The sequence below is a fragment of the Peromyscus eremicus genome, chromosome 6 (genome assembly GCF_949786415.1).
Source record: "Peromyscus eremicus chromosome 6, PerEre_H2_v1, whole genome shotgun sequence".
NCBI lineage: Eukaryota > Metazoa > Chordata > Mammalia > Rodentia > Cricetidae > Peromyscus > Peromyscus eremicus.
In genome coordinates, this window is record NC_081421.1 from 61,922,132 (window position 1) to 61,944,405 (window position 22,274).

General features: G+C 42.6%; 1 protein-coding gene across 1 annotated transcript in view; it reads left to right on the forward strand.

Moving 5' to 3' along the window:
- Nucleotides 1-22,274, forward strand: part of Arhgef11 (Rho guanine nucleotide exchange factor 11) — a 132,992-nt gene that overhangs the window by 76,412 nt on the left and 34,306 nt on the right. Inside the window, exons 7-11 of the mRNA XM_059265574.1 lie at nucleotides 410-481; nucleotides 13,572-13,691; nucleotides 15,627-15,672; nucleotides 16,175-16,251; nucleotides 17,486-17,623. Of these exons, the coding sequence (XP_059121557.1) occupies nucleotides 410-481; nucleotides 13,572-13,691; nucleotides 15,627-15,672; nucleotides 16,175-16,251; nucleotides 17,486-17,623 (453 nt within the window). The remainder of the gene's footprint in view (nucleotides 1-409; nucleotides 482-13,571; nucleotides 13,692-15,626; nucleotides 15,673-16,174; nucleotides 16,252-17,485; nucleotides 17,624-22,274) is intronic.

The following is a 22,274-nucleotide window of genomic DNA, read 5'->3' on the forward strand; positions in this document are numbered from 1 at the left end:
AGGGGGTTCCTGGAAGAGTGGACTGTGGAGGACAATCAATAAAGGAGAGAGTCAGAAAGAAGAAAAATAGGTAGTCCTCAAGAGTAGAAAGCCTGTGTGAAGGAAGACTTGAAAGAGGGCAAGATGAAGAGATGTGTAAGGAACAGGATTCTAGGTTGAATAGAAGACTGAACCAGTTCTTTGAGAATTTAGAAAATAATTCAGTATTAAAGCTGATTACAGTCAGTAGTTTAAAAAAAAAAAAAGAAAAGAAAAGATTGCGTGTTTATTTCATGCTAGCAAGGTGTTGAATTATCCAGAATGTGCTCCTGACTCAGCACCTTTCCTCACTCAGGAATGAGCACATATAAGAGAGTTAAGCTGTTGAGCTAGTCCCCAGGTCTCACTGCTGTTATATTTCCATTCCTAGGATCCTGAAGTTCAAAAGCATGCCACTCAAATCCTCAGGAATATGCTGAGACAGGAGGAGAAAGAGTTACAGGTGAGATCACTGTTAAAGATAGCTGGCCTTTACCTTCGTGAAGGAATCTCTAGCACAGCAGTCTGCCAGTGTGTGCAACTGAATTTTGTAGACCATATCCAATTATAGTAAAACATGTGGTAGAACACATACTTGAGACCCTAGGTTCAATCCCCAGCAAACAAAACAGTACTGCCTCAAGACCATTAAAGACAGGACAGGCACCAAAGCTACACAGAGAAACCCTGTCTCAAAAAAACAAACAACAACAACAAAAAAAAAAACATTAAAGAGTTGCCTTTGGTCAACAGAATTTGTTAAAGCAGACTGGTAGAGTGAGTAGTGCGGCGCGCCCCGACCAGCGGGGAAGCAAGACACGACTCCAAGATTCTTCCTCTATCACGGTTTATTGAACGCTGCTTGGTTGTGGCTCATCGGGAGAGCTGGTGTGGGAAGAGGGCCCCGGGCGCCGGGGCAAGCTGGCTTATATGCAGGTTCTGGGGGCGGAGCTTGGGCGGTAAGCTGATTGGTCAGTACTATATGGGGTGATACCACGTCAAGGTTGCATCAGCCTTCGGGCGGGAGAGCGACACGTTAGCATTCGGGATAAACAGGAAACCAGCGCCATCTTGTAATGGCGTTTGAGCCAGCGGACTGCTGCAGTTCCCCCTTTTTGTTTTTGGCAACCCAGAGCTAGGAGTCTCCTCATGATGAGCTTCCTGCTCGATGGGCGAGTGCTGAGTAGGAGGAACAATGATACTCTCTAAACGGGTGCAATGAGCAGAGCTCTCCGTGTGCAGGAGCAGTATCATAGGCTTCCTAATCGGGTGCAATGGGCAGAGCCCTCCGAGTGCAAGGACAGCCTACAGTTCCCTCAGCTGGGCCAACCAGATACTTGGGGAACCGCCAGCATCCAGGGCGGCCATAGCATAAGTGTACGCTCTGTACGATTGCGCTTTATCAACCTACAGAGGATCCAACCCAGTATGACTAGACCAATCAAGCCCACTGTTCCCATCGCCCACACCCCAGCCCATTCCTTCACATAAGATACAGCTGTGACCAAAAAATCAGTAAATTCTCCCAAGGTGGTCAAATGAGCACGCGTCTGATTTAGGGCAGCAATAGAGGCGGTGAAATTCAATTGTAACATTTCAAATTCTCTTGACCAATTGCCAGCCAAATATCGCCCTAGAGTAGCAGATTCATTCAAAGAAGCGGAATAAGGAGTAACACACATAACAGCTGTGCGATAAACACAACTCATAGAAATTATCTCAAACATCCTATTAATCTCATCCTGAATGATGTCTATCCTTTTATTTTGTTGTTATATGCCTGAAACAGGGATCCTAACTTATTCTTGGCTGGTTTAAAAGGTTTACTGTTTAAGCACTGTTTTTGAACTGGAAAATAAAATCAGTGCTATTATAGCTTGAAGTTTGATAGGTGGTAGGATAACAAACTTCATCCTCCAGCCTGCAGATGGTGGAATGAAATTGTGGAAAGAGAGTATCCGTTAAAAACACAGGAGCGGGCACAGGCCAGGCTCAAAGGAAAGCCCAGAATATGTCATCCTGAGTCCAGGCCAGATTCAGGGAGAGGCTGATCGTCAGGAAGGTCAGCATCATCTTCTCCATCTTCCTCATGTTGTTGTACCCCTCGTGTTAGTCTTGTCGGCACCCAAATCGGGTCTCTTGCATTCTGTGGGAAAACACAAAGAGATCCCCTTGACCTACGTAATACGGGGTCAGGGCCCATCCATTTATTTGTTAGCACATCCTTCCATAACACCATCTCCCGAAGGACTGGTGTTGCGCCCACATGGCGATCAGCAGAGGTCTTAGATGCTTCATCCAAAGTTAAAAAATTAAGAGTGAAAAGAGCCAAGGAGAGGCGCTCGCCAGGGGTGCGCCCTATTCCCCCTTTTTGTTTTTGAAGCAGTTCTTTAATAGTACGATTTGCACGTTCCACTATGCCTTGTCCCTGTGGATTATAAGGGAGGCCAGTGGAGTGTTGAACATCCATTGTTGCACAAAAGGAATGGAATGAGGAAGAAGTGTAAGCCGGACCATTATCCGTTCTCAAGAACAAAGGCTTACCCCAGCTGGCCCATGCAGCTAGACAATGGGCAATGACATGGCGTGTCGTTTCACCAGTCATGGCAGTGGCAAAAATAATGCCAGAAAAGGTATCCACTGAAACGTGAACATATTTTTGTTTCCCAAACTCTGAGATGTGGGTAACATCCATTTGCCACGAGGCTAGGGGTTTCAGCCCTTTGGGGAGAACTCCTATATGCGGTGGATGGTGAAAGGCAACACAATGTTGGCAGTTTTTGACAATCTTACGAGCTTGTTCCCTGGAGATATTGAACTTCAGGCGCAAGGTGTTAGCAGATACATGAAAATTATCATGGAACTTTTGTGCCTGTTCACAAGGTGTACTCATAATCCAAGCAGCTATGGCTATGCGGGTGGCCTCATCTGCCAACGTATTCCCGGCTGACATTGGCCCTGGAAGCCCGCTATGTGCTCGAATATGAGTCACATAAAAAGGTTGAGAGCGAAGTAACATCAAGGCTTGAATCTGTCTTAATACCGGCGCCACCATACTAGAAGGTTGTATATAGGCAGCAATTTCCAAATTTTTAAGTAAATTGACAACATATAGGGAATCAGAGACCAAATTAAAAGAAATATTAGGATATTTCTCAAAAACCTTTTGTATAATAAGACATTCTACTACCTGAGGGGAGGTGGTAGGAAACTGGAAACTGTAGGTCTGACCATCGATGGACATGGCACCCTTGCCGGTCTTTGAGCCATCAGTATAAATTACAGGGGCATTCATGATGGGATTTTGAGATGTGATTCGAGGAAAATAAACAGTATCCTCCGAGGCAAATGTTAACAGTGGATGTTTAGGGTAATGGTTATCAATATATCCTGCAAAACTAACCACAAGAATAGCCCACCATGAGGTCGCACCTGTTAAAATCTCAATTTGTTCTTTGGTGTAGGGCACTATCAATGTTGCTGGTGGCTCGCCGAAAAACTCAAGGCACCACTTCAGGCCATTTAACGCCTGCCTTGCCACTAAATCAGGATAATAGTGGACATTTTTAGATCCCAATCCTTGTCCATGCAGCCACCAAAGAGGTCCATTCTGCCAAACCACTCCTAGAGGGACAACCTTTGTAGGGAGGATTACTAATTGGAATGACTGAGTATAGTCTAATCTTTTTAATTGAGCTGTTTTTAACGCTTCCTGTATCTTTTGGATAGAATTTTGAGCTTCCAATGTCAATTGTCGGGGAGAGGTCAAATCAGGATTACCTTCCAATATCTTATATAGGGGCATAAGATCTCCTTTTGGTATTTTCAAATATCCCATTAGCCAATTAACATTTCCTAAAAATTTTTGAAAATCATTCAATGTATGAAGGCATGAAGTTTGTAAGGTAATATTCTGGGGCATAATCTCATCTGGGGAAATACGGGTACCAAGAAAATCAACAAGTATGCCCTTTTGTAACTTCTCAGGGCTAATATAAAGCTCTGCATTTGCTAAAGCTTTCAAAAGGCTTTGCAAGCATTCTTCTACTTGCTCAACCTTTTCTCCAGTTATAAGAAGATCATCCATATAGTGTATAATTTTCAAATTGGGAAACTGACTTCGAATAGGGTCAATGGCGCGGCCAACATAAAGTTGGCACATAGTCGGGCTATTAGCCATGCCTTGTGGTAAAACTCGCCATTGAAAGCGTTCATCAGGAGCTTCATGATTAACGGCTGGAACTGTAAAAGCAAATCTAGGTCTATCCTCTTCATGAATGGGAATAGAAAAAAAGCAATCCTTTATGTCTATTGTTATCACAGGCCATCCTTTTGGTAATGCTGTAAGCATAGGGAGACCTCGTTGTACGGGCCCCATAATAACCATCTGTGCATTTATGGAGCGTAGATCATGTAACAATCTCCATTTTCCTGATTTCTTTTTAATAATAAAGATGGGAGAATTCCACGGTGACGTGGAAGGCTCAATATGATGTAACTGAAGCTGCTCTGCAACTAATTGTTTTGCCGCTTGGAGCTTCTCTTTTGACAAGGGCCACTGAGGTGTCCAAACGGGTGTATCAACTTGCCAGGGTATCTTTAATGGTTGCTTATCCTCAGAGGCCCCTATGAAAAACCCAACCCTTCTCTATACCTATGGGATGACGGCTGAACTGGACTACTTCTTCCCTGAAGGTTCCTTCCCAACCCCTTTCCTGGAAAATATCCCTGTTTCCTCATGATAGCTTGTGATGCAGGGGAATACTCATTGGTAAGCTGCAAATGCATCTGTTGCTGCACATCCCTCCCCCATAGATTAATGGGGAGGGATACGACAAAAGGTTGAAATTTTCCGTCTTGTTCTTCTGAGCGCCAAGTAAGTTCTTTAGCACTCATGCTAGGTGTTTCTTGGTATCCTAAGCCTTGAAGGGATTGGGAGGCGATAGTAAGTGGCCACTTTGAGGGCCACTCTTCCTGTCTTATGACACTCCGGTCAGCTCCTGTATCCAATAATCCAAGGAATCGCCTTCCCTCTATTATCAATTCTAACATAGGTCTCTGATCCAAACCCATGGCAAGCATGAAGGCATTTTTCCCTGTAGCTCCAAACCCATTAAGGCCTCGTTCCCTATCAGAAGCTGGAAATCTAGAATGATGAGAGGGGAGAACTAACATCTGAGCTATGCGGTCTCCTGGAGCAATTGAAAACAATCCCTTGGGAGACCAGCACATAATCTTGATTTTCCCCTGGTAATCAGGGTCAATAACACCTGGCAAAACCATCAATCCTCTAATGGAACTACCTGATCTCCCAATTATAAGGCCCACCTCATTTTTATTTAATGGATTCATAAGATCAGTTTCAATGGCCTGCACCCCCATAGAAGGAGTCAGTACCATTGAGGAGGCGGCACACAAGTCCAACCCTGCGGCTGCTGACGTGGCTCTTTGCCCTGATTGGAGGGAGGCGGGGGGAATTCCCCCGATGCCTCGTTCTGAATAGCCCCGAACACTTTCGGGCCCCGGGGTCGCGGGCCCCGTGATCCGTTTTTTGAGACCGCAGGGAACATCGGCTGGAGGGGCTGCCCATTAACATCTTTCACTGATCTACATTCATTTGCCCAATGTTTTCCCTTTTTGCATCGGGGACAGGTGCCTGGCATCCTCTGTTGGTTTCCTCCTGAAGGAGACCGACACTCTTTCTTTAGATGTCCTGGCTTTCCGCAATTATAACATTTTCCTTTAGAGCCACTTCCTCGGTTGACAGCTGTCATAACTGCTGCAGCGAGGCCAGCATTGGTGAGAGGGCCCCCTATCTCCCTACATGCTTTCAACCAAGCCTCAAGCCCCTTCTGTTTCCAGGGCGTGATAGCCCGTCTGCACTCCTTTGTACATTGTTCATAAATAAGTTGCTGCGTTAAGGGGAGAGCTGTTTCCATATCCCCAAAAATTTTTCCCGCAGCATCAAGCATCCGGGCTACGAAATCAGCAAAAGGCTCATTTGGTCCTTGAATGATCTTAGTAAGGTTTCCACTCACTTCTCCTTTTCTGACCAGTTTTTTCCAGGCGGATACGTGTATCTCTTTCACTTGATTGTAAATTTCAATGGGGAAGTTTATCTGGTTATTTACCCATTGTCCTTGACCCAACAACATATCCGCCGTCCAGGCTGGCTGGCCATTTTGTGCATTACGCCGGGCCTGAATTTGGGCATGGTCTGTGACCAGAGACCTCCATTCTAGATAAGTACCAGGGGGTAAAGCTGCCCTTCCAACTTCCTGATAGTCTGCCGGAGTCAAAACATCCTTAGCTATTCTGTCTAAAATAGACAGAGGATAATGGGCAGTTGGGCCATAGGTCTGAACTGCTTGTACTAGATCTTTTAACATCTTGTAAGATACAGGCTCATGAGACCTGACCTGTGTGTTTGGGTCCTCGAACACCGGGAAAGCATTTGCTAGTTTAGTCCAGGTTTTGGGAGGAATGCGATGACTTCCTGCGCAGCTTCCTGTACTCACTTGTGAGTTAGGAGCGAAGGGCGGTGGTCGTGATAGCTCGGCTCCGGGCCCTGGGCCATAGCGTTCACGCTCATACTCCGCAGCCTCCCTTTCTAGGTCTATCTCATCCTCAGTATCTAACTCTGAGTCAGAATCAGACAAATTAATAGCGGCCAGCTCCGACCATGGGTACGCTGGCGCTGAAGGTTCCTTTTCTGTATGTTGTAATTTTTGTTTTTTCTTTTCTCTTTTATTTTCTTTATGTTTAGAATTTTCTTTGCTAGCTTCTGTTTCCTTACCGGTTTCGGACTGACTATCCTGCCATTCTGCCATAGCCTTTCTCCCCTTTGCTACTGCTTCCTGTGCCTTTTCCTCATCCAGACAAGATTTCACCAATCTCCAAAAAGGCAAGGTGGCTTTTCCTAAATCTTGTTTGTGTTTTTCTAAATCTTTTCCTAGCTTTTCCCAGGAACTCATCGTGAGATCACCGGATACCGCGAACCATGGCGCATGTTGATCTATCTCTTTAAGCGCCCTTTTTATAGAACCGGAGGAAACATTAATATCCCTTGCACCCAGTAATTCCTTCACAGGTTTGACAAAAAACTCAATATGTGAGTCAAAGTTCCCCATCTTTGAAACTGATTTATCTACACCAGGTTTACTCAAAGAAAACAACGAGCTAACGAAAGACTGTCTTATCTCCGGCAGTCCCCACTAAGGAGCTTTACTTTCGTTTCGCTCGCAGCAACACAAACAAGTTTCCTCCGCGCGGTGGCAGCGCAGCCAAAAGCAGCACCCAATCACCAAGATAACCCACACAAAAAATATCAACGGGAAAAAGTCCAGCAAAAAGGCAAGATTGGTGTCATAGGCGTCAGTCATACCTTATGAGTACTCACCGTTCCCGTGTGAGGTTCTGAATCTTCGGCCCTCCTCCGAGTCGTTCGCAAGGTCCGAAGTTTCCCGGGTTTCGGCACCAGTTGCGGCGCGCCCCGACCAGCGGGGAAGCAAGACACGACTCCAAGATTCTTCCTCTATCACGGTTTATTGAACGCTGCTTGGTTGTGGCTCATCGGGAGAGCTGGTGTGGGAAGAGGGCCCCGGGCGCCGGGGCAAGCTGGCTTATATGCAGGTTCTGGGGGCGGAGCTTGGGCGGTAAGCTGATTGGTCAGTACTATATGGGGTGATACCACGTCAAGGTTGCATCAGCCTTCGGGCGGGAGAGCGACACGTTAGCATTCGGGATAAACAGGAAACCAGCGCCATCTTGTAATGGCGTTTGAGCCAGCGGACTGCTGCAGAGTAGGATAGCAGAATCCCATGGCTAATACATTAGGATGATGACTGTGTAAACTAATGATAAATAAATAAACAGACTAAAATGAGGAACTAGTAGAACTCAGGAAAATTGATGTTCATTGGAATAGTTCTTAAGAGGATTCCAAGGAAGAGAAAGGTAAGCATGGGAGATAGGGATGGGCAGATGAACGCTGGGCTAGACTGATGAGGGAGAGGATGAAGAGAGATTGCCAGTCTAGGAAGTGATGGGCACAGAGACCAAGAAGATTAATTTGGCTGGAATAGGTCACTCTGTAAGAACTTACTATGTATAAAACATCGCTTTAGTTCCTGTGGTATATAAAAATGGAGATGAGGTAGTTCCTACCTTCAGTGTGCTTCAGATCTAATGGGGGAAATTTCAAATTCTAGTAAGAGGGAAGTAGGAAGAACAAAGAGTTTGTAATAAAAATTGAAAGGAAGAACAGTTACAGTGGCATGTAAAAGCTTCACGGTAGAAACGGTGTTTGGGTGGGGTTTGGAAGAGTGGACTTTAGCAGATAAAAAGAAGTGAGGGATAGCCAGGAATGATAGCACATACCTTTAATTCCACCACTTAGGAAGGAGAAGTAAATGGATCTCTGTGAATTTGAGGCCTGCCTGGTCTACATAGAAGTTTCAGGCCAACCATGGCTGCAAAGAGGGACCCTGACTCAAAAATAAACAAAATTTAAAAGAAAAAAAATATTTGAGGGCATTGTTAGTGAAGAAACAGTTTAGGTCAAACTGGAGTTGTGAAAACACACTTAATAAGTAAGCATTGTGTTCTTGCCGTGTGCTAAGTATCCCGTTAGAGCAATGACTGGGGTTACCTTAGGGTAGGAGTGGGAACGGTTGCAGAGATAAAGGAGAAGTTGCAGTAATACCACAGGACATGACGGGATAAATGAAGGCAGACTACATTATGAAGTGTTACTTATGTACTCACACTGGATTACTAAGTCACTGTTACAATTTAAGGCTAGACATATAAGTCAATGGACTAGAATTCAGAGCTCTGAAATTAATCCATACATTTACGGCAGCTTGTTTTCAACAATGGTACTAAGACAATTCAGTAGTGTTTGTCTTCTCAACAAATGGTACTAGATCAACTGGATATCTACAAACAAAGAATTAATCTGTACCCTTATGTCACATAATTAACAAAATTTAATTAAAAATAGATTAATAAAATCTCAACAAATAAGCATATAAAACTCAAGATGGAGAAAGGGGGACTTGATCTGAACTGAACATGCACAGATGTTTTTCTTGTCATTATTTCTTCAGTACTGTATGTACAGAGAATTTCCATTATGTTAGATATAAATAATGAAGAAAGGAAAATATTAAACTTTAGAAGGAAACATGAGTATGAATCATCATAACTTTGGATTAGCCAATGGTTTCTTTATGGTACTAAAAGTACAAGCATTCCCCCCAAAAAGATAATTGGATATCATCAAAATTAAAACATTTGTGTATAAAGAAATAAAATAAAAAATAAATAAAAAGGCAGCTCACAGAATAGAAGAAATATTTCATAATCATACATCTATTAAGAGTCTTATTACCTTAGAATATGTAAAGAGCTCTTCCACTTCAAGAATAAAAAGACAAATAACAGGACTGGAGAGATGGCTCAGATACTAAGAGCACTGGCTGTTCTTCCAGAGAACCCAGGTTCAACTCACAGCACCCACATGGCAGCTCTCAACTGTCTAAATCTAACTCCAGCTCCAGGGGAACCAATGTTCTCTCTGACCTTAGTGGGCCCTTCATACATGTGGTACTCAGATACACATGCAGGCACAATACCCTTACACATAAAATAATAAAATAAAACAAAACAAAAAAATACAACACAGTTAAAAATTTGACAAGGGCTATGATGTTTTCCAGTGGTTGGAATGCTTGCCTAGATCCTAAATTCAATTTCTACTCATCACTAGAAGCAAGCAAACAACGACCAAACTTAAAAAAAATTAGGTAGGAAGCTGACTAATTCAAAATGGTATTTGAATATTTTAGATATTTTTATAAGCTTTGTTCTTTTTGAAGTGTTTTTATTATTTTGTTAAGAGTGTGTGTGTTCAGGTCCCTCAAGGTCCAGAAGAGGGTGTCAGATCCTCTCTCCAGCCCCATAAGCTTTGTTTTTATACTAAATAAAATGAGCAAAGAATTTGAATAGTTCTCTAAAGAAAACACAGGCCAGGCATTGTGACATATACCTGTAATTCCAACACTTGAAATCTGAGGCAGAAAGATTGCAATTTGGAGGCCAGCGTAGATTATGCAGTGAAAAACAGCCCTAAAAATAACAAAGAACTACAAATGGCCTATAAGCATGTGAAAAGATGGGGAACTGCTTCTCAAAATGACAAGATACTAGGATTTTTATAGCCAGAATAATGGAAAGTCGCATGCTGTTAAGAGTTGTAAACAGGGGCTGGAGAGATGGCTCAGGGGTTAAGAGCACTGACTGCTCTTCCAGAGGTCCCGAGTTCAATTCCCAGCAACCACGTGGTGGCTCACAACCATCTGTAATGAGATCTGGTGCCCTCTTCTGGCCTGCAAGCCTACATGTAGGCAGAATATTGTATACATAATAAATAAATAAATCTTTAAAAAAAAAAAAAGAGTTGTAAACAAACCTGAGAAGTATTTGTTTATGTTCTGTCTGCAAGCTCATTATCTAATCTATTTGCATCACTGATGGTGGGAATATAAAATATACAGTCACAGGGAAACATTACGCAGTTCTTCCTAATGTTAAACACAGATACTGTATAATCCAATAAATCCACTCCTAGATAAAGGCCAAGAAGAACTGAAAATACACATTCACACAAAATTTGTACATGAACATTCATGACAACTATCTCCGTAATAGCCAAAAGGAAACAACCTAGAGTCTATCAACTGATAGAAAAATGTGGTATATCTATAACATAGTAGGATATTTAGCCATAAAAAATAATGGAGTACTGATACACGCTATAAGTGGAAGAACCCTGAAGGCATACTAAGTGAAGAAAGACAGACAAACATTCACAAATGTTACGGTTCCATCTATATGGAATGTCCAGAATAGGCAAATGCTCAAAGACAAAGTAGACTTGTAGTTACCAGAAGATGGAGAGTTGGGGAGGTAGACTGACAGTGATTGCTTACAGGTACCAGCTTTCTTATTGAAGTAATGCGAATGTTCTGGAATTTGGTAGTGAGAATGGTTACACAATTGTATAAATATACTAAAAACCTCTGTATTATATACTTTAAATAAGTTTTAATTATATGAATTATATCTTAATGACAAACTTTAGAATAATTATTGGGCACCATGGAAGCCTGAAAGCATGAGTGATTTATGCAGTACCTATCAAAGCTTTCAGGAGGTAACAGTTGAGTGGGGTTCAGTCCACTGTGACCAAAACACTGAAATAACAGTGCAGGACAGTGACTGGGAAGTGATTCGGGTCACTTAAAGATCTTGGAGTTTCTCCTAAAGACTGTGGGAATTAATCAAAGATTTTCAAAGCAATCTTCTTAAGAGATGTGTGGTTTTGGAGCTGGAGAGATGATTCTGCCATTAAGAGTACTTAAGGGGGGGGGGGGAGTGCTGGAGAGATGGTCCTGAGTTTAATTACCAGCAACCACATGGTAGCTCACAACCATCTGTAATGAGATCTGGTGCCCTCTTCTGGCCTGCAGGGATACATGCAGACATTACACTATATATACAATAAATAAATAAATCTTTGAGAAAAAAAAAAAAAGAGTACTTAAGGGTACTTGCCGCTCTTGCAGAGGACCAGAGCTCAGTTCCCAGCATCCACACTGGGCCACTCACAACTGCCTGTAACTCCCTTTTCAAGGTACCAGATGCCTCCTCTGGCCTTTGCAGGCACCTGCACATACATAGTGCACATGCGTACACTGAGGCATGTGCACACACTCTAAAAAAAATAAAAATAAGTCCGTGTTAAGTGATTGACATAAAGAAACTTTGGTGGCGGCTACTGTAGTGTACAGGAGATGATGACAGATTTGACAAGAACTAGACGTTAGAACAAAAAAGAGAGAACAGGAAAGAGACGTCTCAGAAGTCACATTAGGGAATCTTACCATCTGGTAAGGAGAAAAAAAGAGTGAAGGATGGCTCTGAGTTGGGAGCCTGGGGTGCCATGGGTGGAGTCAAATAGGTCACAGGAGCAGGCCTTACAGGACAGAAATGAAGGTCAGCTTTCGGTGAATTAAGCATGCCTGTGAGGCACTTAGGTAGATATCCTCTGGAAACAGCTCTGGAGAAAGGAGATTAAGGTATCCTCAGCAACAGTATAATCACTGAAGCTGGGATCTGGCTGAAATCAACACAGTAAGTTAGAGAGGCAGTATCTAAAAATTGATTGAAGATTTGTGTGAGCTGTGGCAGTGTACCAACCTCTGACATCCACATCGATTGATTGAAGATTTGTGTGAGCTGTGGCAGTGTACCAACCTCTGACATCCACATCATTTGCTGCTGTTTGATCTTTTAAGGGGTAGCTGCTGAGGTGGTGAGGAAAGCAAGAAAAAATGGGCTGTGGCTTAAAAAACAATCTGGATTGACAGAAATAATTGTATTGTGGGAGTTTGCTTTTAATTTAGGGAATGTAGATGTCTTTAAAGGGAAGGAACCACTTGAAAAGGATTTTAAGGGTATCTGGATGGTGTCTAAGAAAGACTCAAAGCAATCAGTGGTTCAGAGTGGTAAAGAATTTGACTTCTGAGTCAGGAGAAAAGATGATGCAGATGTTTTGAAATGGAGTAATGTTGGAAAAGTTCTTTTCAGATAATATTATCTGCTGAGACAGGGAATGTTTGGGGCTTGATAGGCATGGAAAAGATAAATCTAAAATGTAAGGAATTTTAACAAGGTCGGCAGGTAGCTGGAAGCTTCAGATGAAGTCAGTTCATGTATAAACCTAACATCTTCCTTTAGTAAGTTTTACTGCTGGTTCCTTTTGTACAAAAGCATATAACTGCCACAGCCACTCTGGCGAGCATGTTAGACGGTGTTATTCACATCTTAGGGTCATCTCATGATACAGATACTGTCTCCATTCTTGACAGATGTAGTCAAGCTTGCCTAAGCCTACACAGCTAGAGGTGCCAAGATACAATGCCAGTCTCCTCCGCCCTGTGCTCTCACTCTGCTGCTGCTATAAATGCATTAGAGGAGGTAGAATAGACACTTCTAATGAAGCAAAGCTTCTGGCTTCTCTAATTAAACTTTTCCTCTCCTTAGTGGACATTGTCCTGATGTTAGGTTTGCCTTAACATTTTCTGTGTAGTGATCTGGATAGTCACTTCAATACTTCACACAAGTGCAAGGTGAGGAAGATCTCATGTACGATGTGGGACCTCATCCAACCCTTAAAAAATAGGTCAGACTAAGGAAGGCCTTTTGGTTTTTTGGTTTGATGTTTTTGTTTTTTTCCTTTCTTCAGCTGTTTCATATATTCTGTTTCCCACCAGTCACCCCTTTTTTTCTGATCCTAAATGATGCTGAAATAGCAGGCATCTGCTAGCAGACAGAAATCTCTTCTCTGTTTTGTGATAGCTGTCTGTTCTTACTGCTGGTAAGTCATCTATCCTCTACTAACCACTCCTCTGCCTTTCCCTCTCCTCCTCCTCCTCCTCCTCCTCCTCCTCCTCCTCCTCCTCCTCTTTCTCCTCACCCCTCCCTAGCGTATCTGTGAGGTGTATAGTCGGAACCCCGCCAGCCTGCTAGAAGAGCAAATCGAAGGTGCCCGGCGGCGAGTCACTCAGTTACAGCTGAAGATCCAGCAGGAGACTGGTGGCTCAGTGGTGAGTGAGTGGTAGTAGGCGTTGCTCCAGGGACAGCACCATGCAGAGGGACTAGATAGAAGGAGAAAGGCAGAGCAGAAAGCCTCTGGGGCCATGGCAGGATGAGCACCAAAGAAGCTGAGTATTAGTGCAGTACTACTGGTGATACCATAGAAAGACACAGCCCTGTTTCATGCCCTCCTACTGAGAAGAAGAAATAGAAATCAACTAGTCTGCTTCCGTCTACTAATTACTCCTCCCTTCTGAGTAGTTTCTTCAAGAGTATATATTCCTACTCTGGCATCACTCAGCATCATCTGGTAGCTTTTCTTTAAGGATCTCCTCAAAGGAACCCAAGTCTTTCCAAGTCAGCCTCAGTTAAGGGTCCCAGTCAGTTGAGAAGGAGCTAAATGTACTTTGTAGAAAATGCCACACAGGAGGAGGTTGTTTATCTATTCTTCTCCTCAGGGACTTTACTATTACTATCTTGCTTATATCCATCAAGCCTCAGTTCTTTGGGTAAGTATAAGTACTAACATTAGGAAATTATGGTATCCAAAACAGTAGTTTCCCTAACCCATAGAAATGTTTAAGGTGGAGTTGGAGAGATGACTCGCAGTTAAGAGCACTAGCTGTTCTTCCAGGGGACCCAATCCCTCCTCTGGCCTTCGTGGGCATAGCACACACATGGTACACATACATAACGTGCATGCAGAATACCTATACACATAAAATAAAAATAAATAAATCTTTTTAAAATATTTTTTGAAATTTGTGTAAGGCGTTTGGCTTTCGTTTTAAACTGTTCTGTTCCGAAGTTGGTAAGAACACAGGCAAATAAAACTTTAAAAATTCACTTTTCTGAAGGAACTTTCATATCATGTGGTAGATGGCTTAGATTATGGACATAGACCATCTAGTTTTAATTACCAGGTCCTGTTCCCCTCAGCTTTCAGACTCATGGCCAAGTAACTTAACCACTAAGAGCCTCTCTTCATTTTCTTATTTATAGAAGGACACAACAATCTACCTAGTAAGATATTGCAGAACTGAAGCACATCACCAGCACGTGTGTGTGTGTGTGTGTGTGTGTGTGTGTGTGTGTGTGTGTGTGTGTATGGCTGCTGCCACTGTCAATGTCTGTGTAACAGGAACCTGAGATTCTGAGCTGAGAATCAGGACACCAGGGCTCTAGCCCTAGTTTTTTGTTGTTGTTGTTGTTGTTGTTGTTGTTGTTATTGTTGTTGTTTTGTTGTTGTTTTCATTTAGAATGTGGCTTAGAAAGATCAGTAAACATCTGAGCTTCTTTCTGTCTCCTTATTTGTAACATGGGAATAACCTCTTCTACCTGGAGTTGCTGAAAGATTGAATGCAGTTAAGGACTGAGCTCCATGCCAACACCAGTACTTCTCCACAGACATGGATGTTTTTTAAACAAATCTTTTTATTATTTATTTTTATTTTATTTGCATTGGTGTTTTGCCATGGTTGTCTGGTCCCATGGAACTGGAGTTACAAACAGTTGTGAGCAGCCGTGTGGGTGCTGGGAATTGAACCTAGGTCCTCTGAAAGAGCAGCCAGTGCTCTTAACCACTGAACCATCTCTCTAGCCCCGACACAGATGTTTAACATCTTTCCTCAGTGCAGGCTTGGGATTTTTTTTATTCCTTGATGGTTAGAAAATCCTTTCCTGTATCCAACCCAAATAAGGCCTTTGAAGTCCAGGGTGAAAAGTGAAGGGAGGTTTTTGTTAAATTTTACCATGATGGTAAAGCTCCTTTCCACCATTAGGGGTCACCACCTCCTCAGGCTACACATGTAAAGCGGGGCATTTCCCAGCAGTGAAGCAGAAGTGGCCATGTGCTATAAAAGCAAGCACAGCTCTGACTGGAAGAAGGAAAGAGGAGAGGGAGAGGCTCGGAGAAATTTCCCACCATCTGGTCTTCTCTCTTTTAGGACATTCTTCCAGTCTATGGTGACAGCAGCCAGAGAACATCTGAAGGTAAGTCCCCATCATCCTGTGGTATATATGAGTTCTCTCCTATGTTGGTCTCTCCCAATAGGGCAGATTCTAGAATAATGAGGAAAAAGCGATACCCATACACAGGGCAGTTGGATGTAGAGAAGTAAGCGATGGCTGAGTAAGAAACAGGAGCTCCTGGGGTGACGGGTCCAGACAGCAGCTGGCTTGACAGATGTGGCACTTAGGAAGAGGGCCGGTGACGAAAAGAGGGTTAGGAGTGAGCTGGAGACTAAGAGCGGCTGTAAGAGGACGCCAGGGTCTTATTTTAGGACGTGACGTGGTCTGTGCCCAGATCCAGACGGAAGCAAAAGCTGGCTATGAGGAGAGTAAGAGAGAGTGTGCCAGAAGCCTGCAGGTCCTGAGATGAACGAGTTGAAGGGAAGATGGCAGCTCCCCTTCCTGCCTGGTGCCCAAAATAAAGGCCGTTCTTCACTCAAGGCCTGAGAACTTTTCTAAACTGTCTGAACTGGTTTCTTCTCAGGCCGCCTCTCTCTGGATTCCCAGGAGGCCGACAGTGGCTTGGACTCTGGGACAGAACGCTTTCCCTCCATCAGTGAGGTGAGTGCCAGCAGGCACGGGCCCATTTAAAATGTGTGCATTCAATTTCCCACCCTTGGGGCACTAGACGGCTCTGCTGCTCACTGGCTGCTGAAGGCCCTGTCCTGTCATCTGCACACCTCCTCTACAATTCTAGTTTTAGGGGTCTAGTCACTGTGCTCTGGTTCCGAATGGCTTTGACATGCGTCCTTATGCTGGATTATCACATCCGGCTTGTATTTTATCATGGGTGATTGGCTCTGTTGTGATGTAAAGTGTGAGGTGAAGAGGTGGGCAGTGTTATCACTGTACTCAGCTTTGAGAGCAAGTTAGTGAACCCCACCAAGTCAGGTGGGGTGCTTACTTTTTTTTAAAAAAAAGATTTATTTATTTATTAGGTATACAGCATGTATGACTGCAGGCCAGAAGAGGGCACCAGATCTCATTACAGATGGTTGTGAGCCACCATGTGGGTGCTGGGAATTGAACTCAGGACCTCTAGAAGAGCAGCCACTGCTCTTAACCTCTGCACCATCCCTCCAGCCAGTGATGCTTACTTTCTTTGCTGCACATCTTTTTCTACTTCAGTCATAAATTTTCAGGTTTTTTTGTTTTTTGTTTTTTTGTTTTTTGTTTTGTATTTTTTACCTCCAAGGTTATCTCTCTTCCAGATGCTCTCAGTTGGCATATAAGATGAATATAAAAATGAGAGAGAATAAAATGAGTAGAAGAATGATGACAACAGTAAAATGTCTATTTAGCCAGACTTATTAAACATGGAAATAAGTGTTAAAAAAAAAACATACTAAAAATGTAATTTAGGTCACATTTGGAATTTCCTTTTCTGAGTGCTGGTGACTGACTATTGGGGAGAGAATGACGGATAGCTGTAAGAGAACAGATATGTGGGAAAGTCACCAGAGAGTGGCGGGATGTACTGTGGGCCTAGATAACCTGTAGTTTGCATACATGCCAGGTGATACATTTGTCAATGAAGTGTGTGAACTGTGACCGAAACTTCCTGATTGAATATATACTACAAGCTCTTTGGCCTTCAGTGACTCTCATGACCTTTCTGAGGCCTGGCTCCCTGTGGGAAAAGTGGGTTGAGTTTCCCTCATGAGCTGTTAGAAGGTTAGTGGAATAATAGATAGTCAAAAATGTTGTGGGTGTCAGCGCAATACCATTACAAAGCAAGCTGAGCCCAGAGTGTTGTCTGAATGAGGTTCCTTATCACAGAATTCTCTTCCTCTAGTCTTTGATGAATCGGAACTCAGTATTGTCAGACCCTGGACTAGACAGCCCTCAGACCTCCCCTATAGTCCTGGCGAGAGTGGCCCAGCACCACAGGCGACAGAGCTCAGATGCACCAGCGCTCCCACCCGACGACCAGGTGAGATGGGAACCACCCCAGTTTGTCTTTCTGCTGTAGGCTAGGGTTATCACCAGTATGTAGTCTTGAATAATCTGACTAAACTCTGCTCTGACAACCCACAAGTTGAGATAGTCACCTAGAGAACAAATAGAAAAGAGTGAACACGGTGTAATAAGGAATTCAAGTAGATCGGTTTCTGTGTGAAGAGTCAGTAGATGTGTCTGTCAGAACACCGAAGTTAAGGGAAAGACTGCTGGTAGATCTTTAATGTCTGGAGAGAATAAAAAGTAGTATCTGTTCAGAATACTTACCTTCCCTTAGCAAAACTTTGCCTCAGTCAAAACTGAGGGCAAGGGGATGAATAACAGTGAAATACAGTGATGTAGCTGTATGAAAATGTCATATTGAAACCCATTTTTGTGTATTAAATAATAAACCTTATTATTGGAATCCTAATACAGAAAACAAATAAAAGTTCAGCATGCTTGGGATCTTTCCTTGTTCAGCTACCTTCCAAGCCCCACCCTCAGGCTCCTCAAAGAGTGCAGAAAGTGACTTGAAAGGCCCTGCTCTCAAAGGTGGGACTAGGTCTGGGAATATTTCAGAAAGACGGATATTGGCTCAAGGCAAAATCCTTCAAAGAACCCAAGCTGTGTAGCCATGGGTGGGATTGCCTGTCATAGTACAGATAGATGCTAACAGACACTGGCTTCCTAAAACAGTATTCTGTAAAATTCACCACTGTACTAATGTTTTTCCAAATCCACGTTCCAGTTGTATAGTGTTATTTTCCTTATAATGTATTTTCTTCTAGCTTAATTTTTTATTTCTTTTGTTTGTTTGTTAGAGACAGTGACTGTGTAGACCAGACTGGGCTTAAATGCACAGAGATTTGCCTGCCCTTATCCTGGGGTGCTGGCATTAAAGGCATGTACCACAATGCCAGGCTAAGCTTACTTTCTTAAATTCATTTTAAAGGATATTTGTCATTGCTTCAAATTAAAACCAGTATCGCACACTGTAAATGCAATGTAAGTGTAAGTAAGGCAGCACACATGTTTAGAAATTATTTTGTAAAGCCTCATCTAGAAACATACAGAACAAAGGAGAAAGAAAGCTGCCATTTATGTTGAAAGGATGCCTCCCTCATGAGCCGTCTCCGGATGAATGCATAAGAAGCTGACAGCTATTGCCTCCAGAGCCTCAGAACAGAGGAAAGACATCATTGATTTACCCTTTCTATCATTTCGGTTCCCAAACTATGTGACTGTATCATGAATTATAAAAATACATAAAATTCAGGGCTGGAAAGATAGTTCAGCAATCAAGAGCACTGGCTGTTCTTCCGTTAGGTTTTCAACATCCACATGACAGTTCACAGCTGTCTTAGTTAGGGTTACTGTCACTGTGATGAAACACCATGACCAAAAGCAACTTGGGGAGGAAAGGGTTCATTTGTTTACACTTCCACATCACAGTTCATCATCAAAGGAAGTCAGGACAGGAACTCAAGCGGAGCAAGAACGTGAAGGCAGGAGCTGATGCAGAGGCTAAGGAGGCATGCTGCTTACTGGCTTGCTTGGCCTGCTTTCTTATACAAGCCAGAACCACCAGCCCAGGGATAGCACCTCCACAATGGCCTGGAACCTCCCTCATCCATCACTGGTTAAGAAAATGCCCAACAGCTGGCTCTTCTGGAGGCATTTTCTCTCAGTTGAGGTTCTCTCCTTTCAGGTGACTCTAGTCTGTTATCAAGTTGATATAAAACTAATCAGAACAGCAACCGTCTGTAACTCCAGCTCCAGAACATCTCCCACCCTCTTCTGGCCTCCATAGTCACTGCGTGCATGAGTATATAGACATACATGCAGACAAAACACCCATACACATAAAATAAAAACAAAGAAATTAATAAAAACACATAAAATTTATCTATTTAAATTTAACCTAAAATATTTTAATAATAACAAAATTTATCTATTTAAATTTATTATCTATGCATAAATTTTGTATATTATCATATTTTCACTCTGGCTAGATTCTTTTCCTTGTAATTAAGTCTGAGGTGGAATTTCCCTTTGTAAAGATACAAAGATAGACTAACAGCAGGCTGAAACTTTATTTGGATTAATCAAAGGGATTGAATGGGAACTGAAATTAACTCTCTTACACTTTGACTGACTACTGTTTAATATCATGTCTAGGTACACTAAAATTGTTCCAGCCTCACCAAATATCACTTCACCTGAAATCACCCAAATCAACCAGTGGTAAATTTCTTACCCTGGAAGGCATTGGTGTAAGGAAGTTCAAAGGTGTTATTTCCAAACTATCACTTTTTGATGGATCATTTTAGCAGTAGTAAAGGTCAAGAACAGTGTTTATTGTAATGAAGTAGAATCTATTAGTATTCAATTGATTTTTTTTCAGTAAAGAAATTTTATAATGTAAGCTGGGCATGGTGGTGCACAGCTTTAATTCCAGCACTTGGGAGGCAGAAACCGGTGGATCTCTGTGAGTTCAAGGCCAGCCTGGTCTACAGAGTGAGTTCCGGGAGAGCCAGAGCTATGTAGGGAGACCCTGTCTCAAAAGGGGGGGGGGGGAGGAAGGAAAGGAAGGAATTGTATAATGGGAGGGGTTTTTTTGGTTTTTTTTTTAAGATTTTGTTTATTTATTTTATGTATATGAGTATTTTGCCTGGGTGTATGTCTGTACCACATACTCAGAGGCCAGAAGAAGGCATTAAATCTCTTTGAACTAGAGTTACACATATGCATAAGTAAAAATAAAATAAAATCTAATTGAAAAAAATACCTAAAGTATACAAATATCATAAAAAACTAAGAGAAACTTTAAAAAACAGCAAGAAATCAAAAACTCAGTTAATAAATGGGCTAATGAAGTGAAGGAACAGTTCACAAAATATGGGATACAGCCGGGTGGTGGTGGCACATGCCTTTAATCCCAGCACTCGGGAGGCAGAGGCAGGTGGATCTCTGTGAGTTTGAGGCCAGCCTGGGCTACAGAGTTCCAGAACAAGCTCCAAAGCTACACACAAAGAAACCTTGTCTTGAAAAACAAAAAACAAACAAACAAAAAAATATATATATGGAATACAAATGGTCAATAAACTTGAAAAGATATTCAACTTCACTAACCATCAGGGAAATGTAAGATGTTGAGATCCATCTTATCCCATACAGAATGGCAATTATTAAGAAAACAGGGCCGGGCGGTGGTGGCGCACGCCTTTAATCCCAGCACTCGGGAGGCAGAGCCAGGTGGATCTCTGTGAGTTCGAGGCCAGCCTAGGCTACCAAGTGAGTTCCAGGAAAGGCGCAAAAGCTACACAGAGAAACCCTGTCTCGAAAAACCAAAAAAAAAAAAAAACAAAGAACAAAAAAAAAAAAAAAAAGAAAACAGGTAACAGGTTGGTGAAGATGTAGATTAAAGGGAACCCTTATATATTGCTGGTGGTAGTATAAACTAGTCCTAGCCACTGTAGAAGTCAATATGAAGATTTCTCAAAAACTAAAAATAGGTCTTCTGTGTGACTGTCGTGTGACACTATTTCTGGGGCAGCCTGAACAAACATCTGCTTAACCCAGATAAAGAACAGATGTCAGACTAAAGTATGGATACCACCAAAGTTTAACTTGATGAACTTGAGTTTTGGTTTTTTTTTTGTTTTTTGTTGTTTGTTTTTTGTTTTTTGTTTTTTTTCGAGACAGGGTTTCTATGTGTAGCTTTGCTCCTTTCCTGGAACTCACTCTGTAGCCCAGGCTGGCCTCGAACTCACAGAGATCCACCTGCCTCTGCCTCCCAAGTGCTGGGATTAAAGGCGTGCGCCACCACCGCCCGGCGAACTTGAGTTTTTATTGGTGTTACTTATGGGAGTATGGGTGAAGAGTTAGTTACAGGAGCAGAAATATTCAAAGATAGAGGCATCATCAAAAGCCCACCCTAGCATGAAAGCGGGAAACCTAGAGTATAACTTACAGTCAGCTTGACAAGTTGGAGAGTGTCTCTTCCAGGTCTGAGGGTATTTCTCAGCAGTCTGTTTTTGTATGCCTGGGGAAAGAGTGGCCTAGTGCATTTGGTCAGTCCCAGGAATTTCCTGAAGCTTCTAAGCTGTTTACTTCCCGAGTCTTCAGGAGCTTCCTGCAGGATGGACTGTTTGATCTTAGAGAAAATTGCTTTATAACAAATGATGGTCTGTACCACTCCAGATTACAGACACTTGCACGTCCATTTTTACAGCAGCACAGTTCACGGTAGCTGAGTTAAGGAACCAGACTTGGTGTTGAGCAACAGAGGAATAAAGGAAATGTAGTGCATGTACACTGTGGAATTTTTCAGCCAAAATGAAGAACCAAGTCTTGTCATTTGCATAAAAATGGATGCAAATGGAGCTAATTACAAGAATAAAGCCAAGTTAAGAGAGACAAATAGCGTATGTTTTTATTTGTCTGCTATTTTTTGACTTTCAATAGATATAGAAAATCATGTATTATGTCTATGACATGACTGTCCCCATAGACAAAGGGGACCAATAGGAGGAAGAGGCACTAGACAGGGGAAAACATGGAGCAGGGGAGTATGCTCAGTATCCTATAGATACTTGTACAAACACTTCCTTTAAATAAGTTTATTTCTGGGCCGGGCGGTG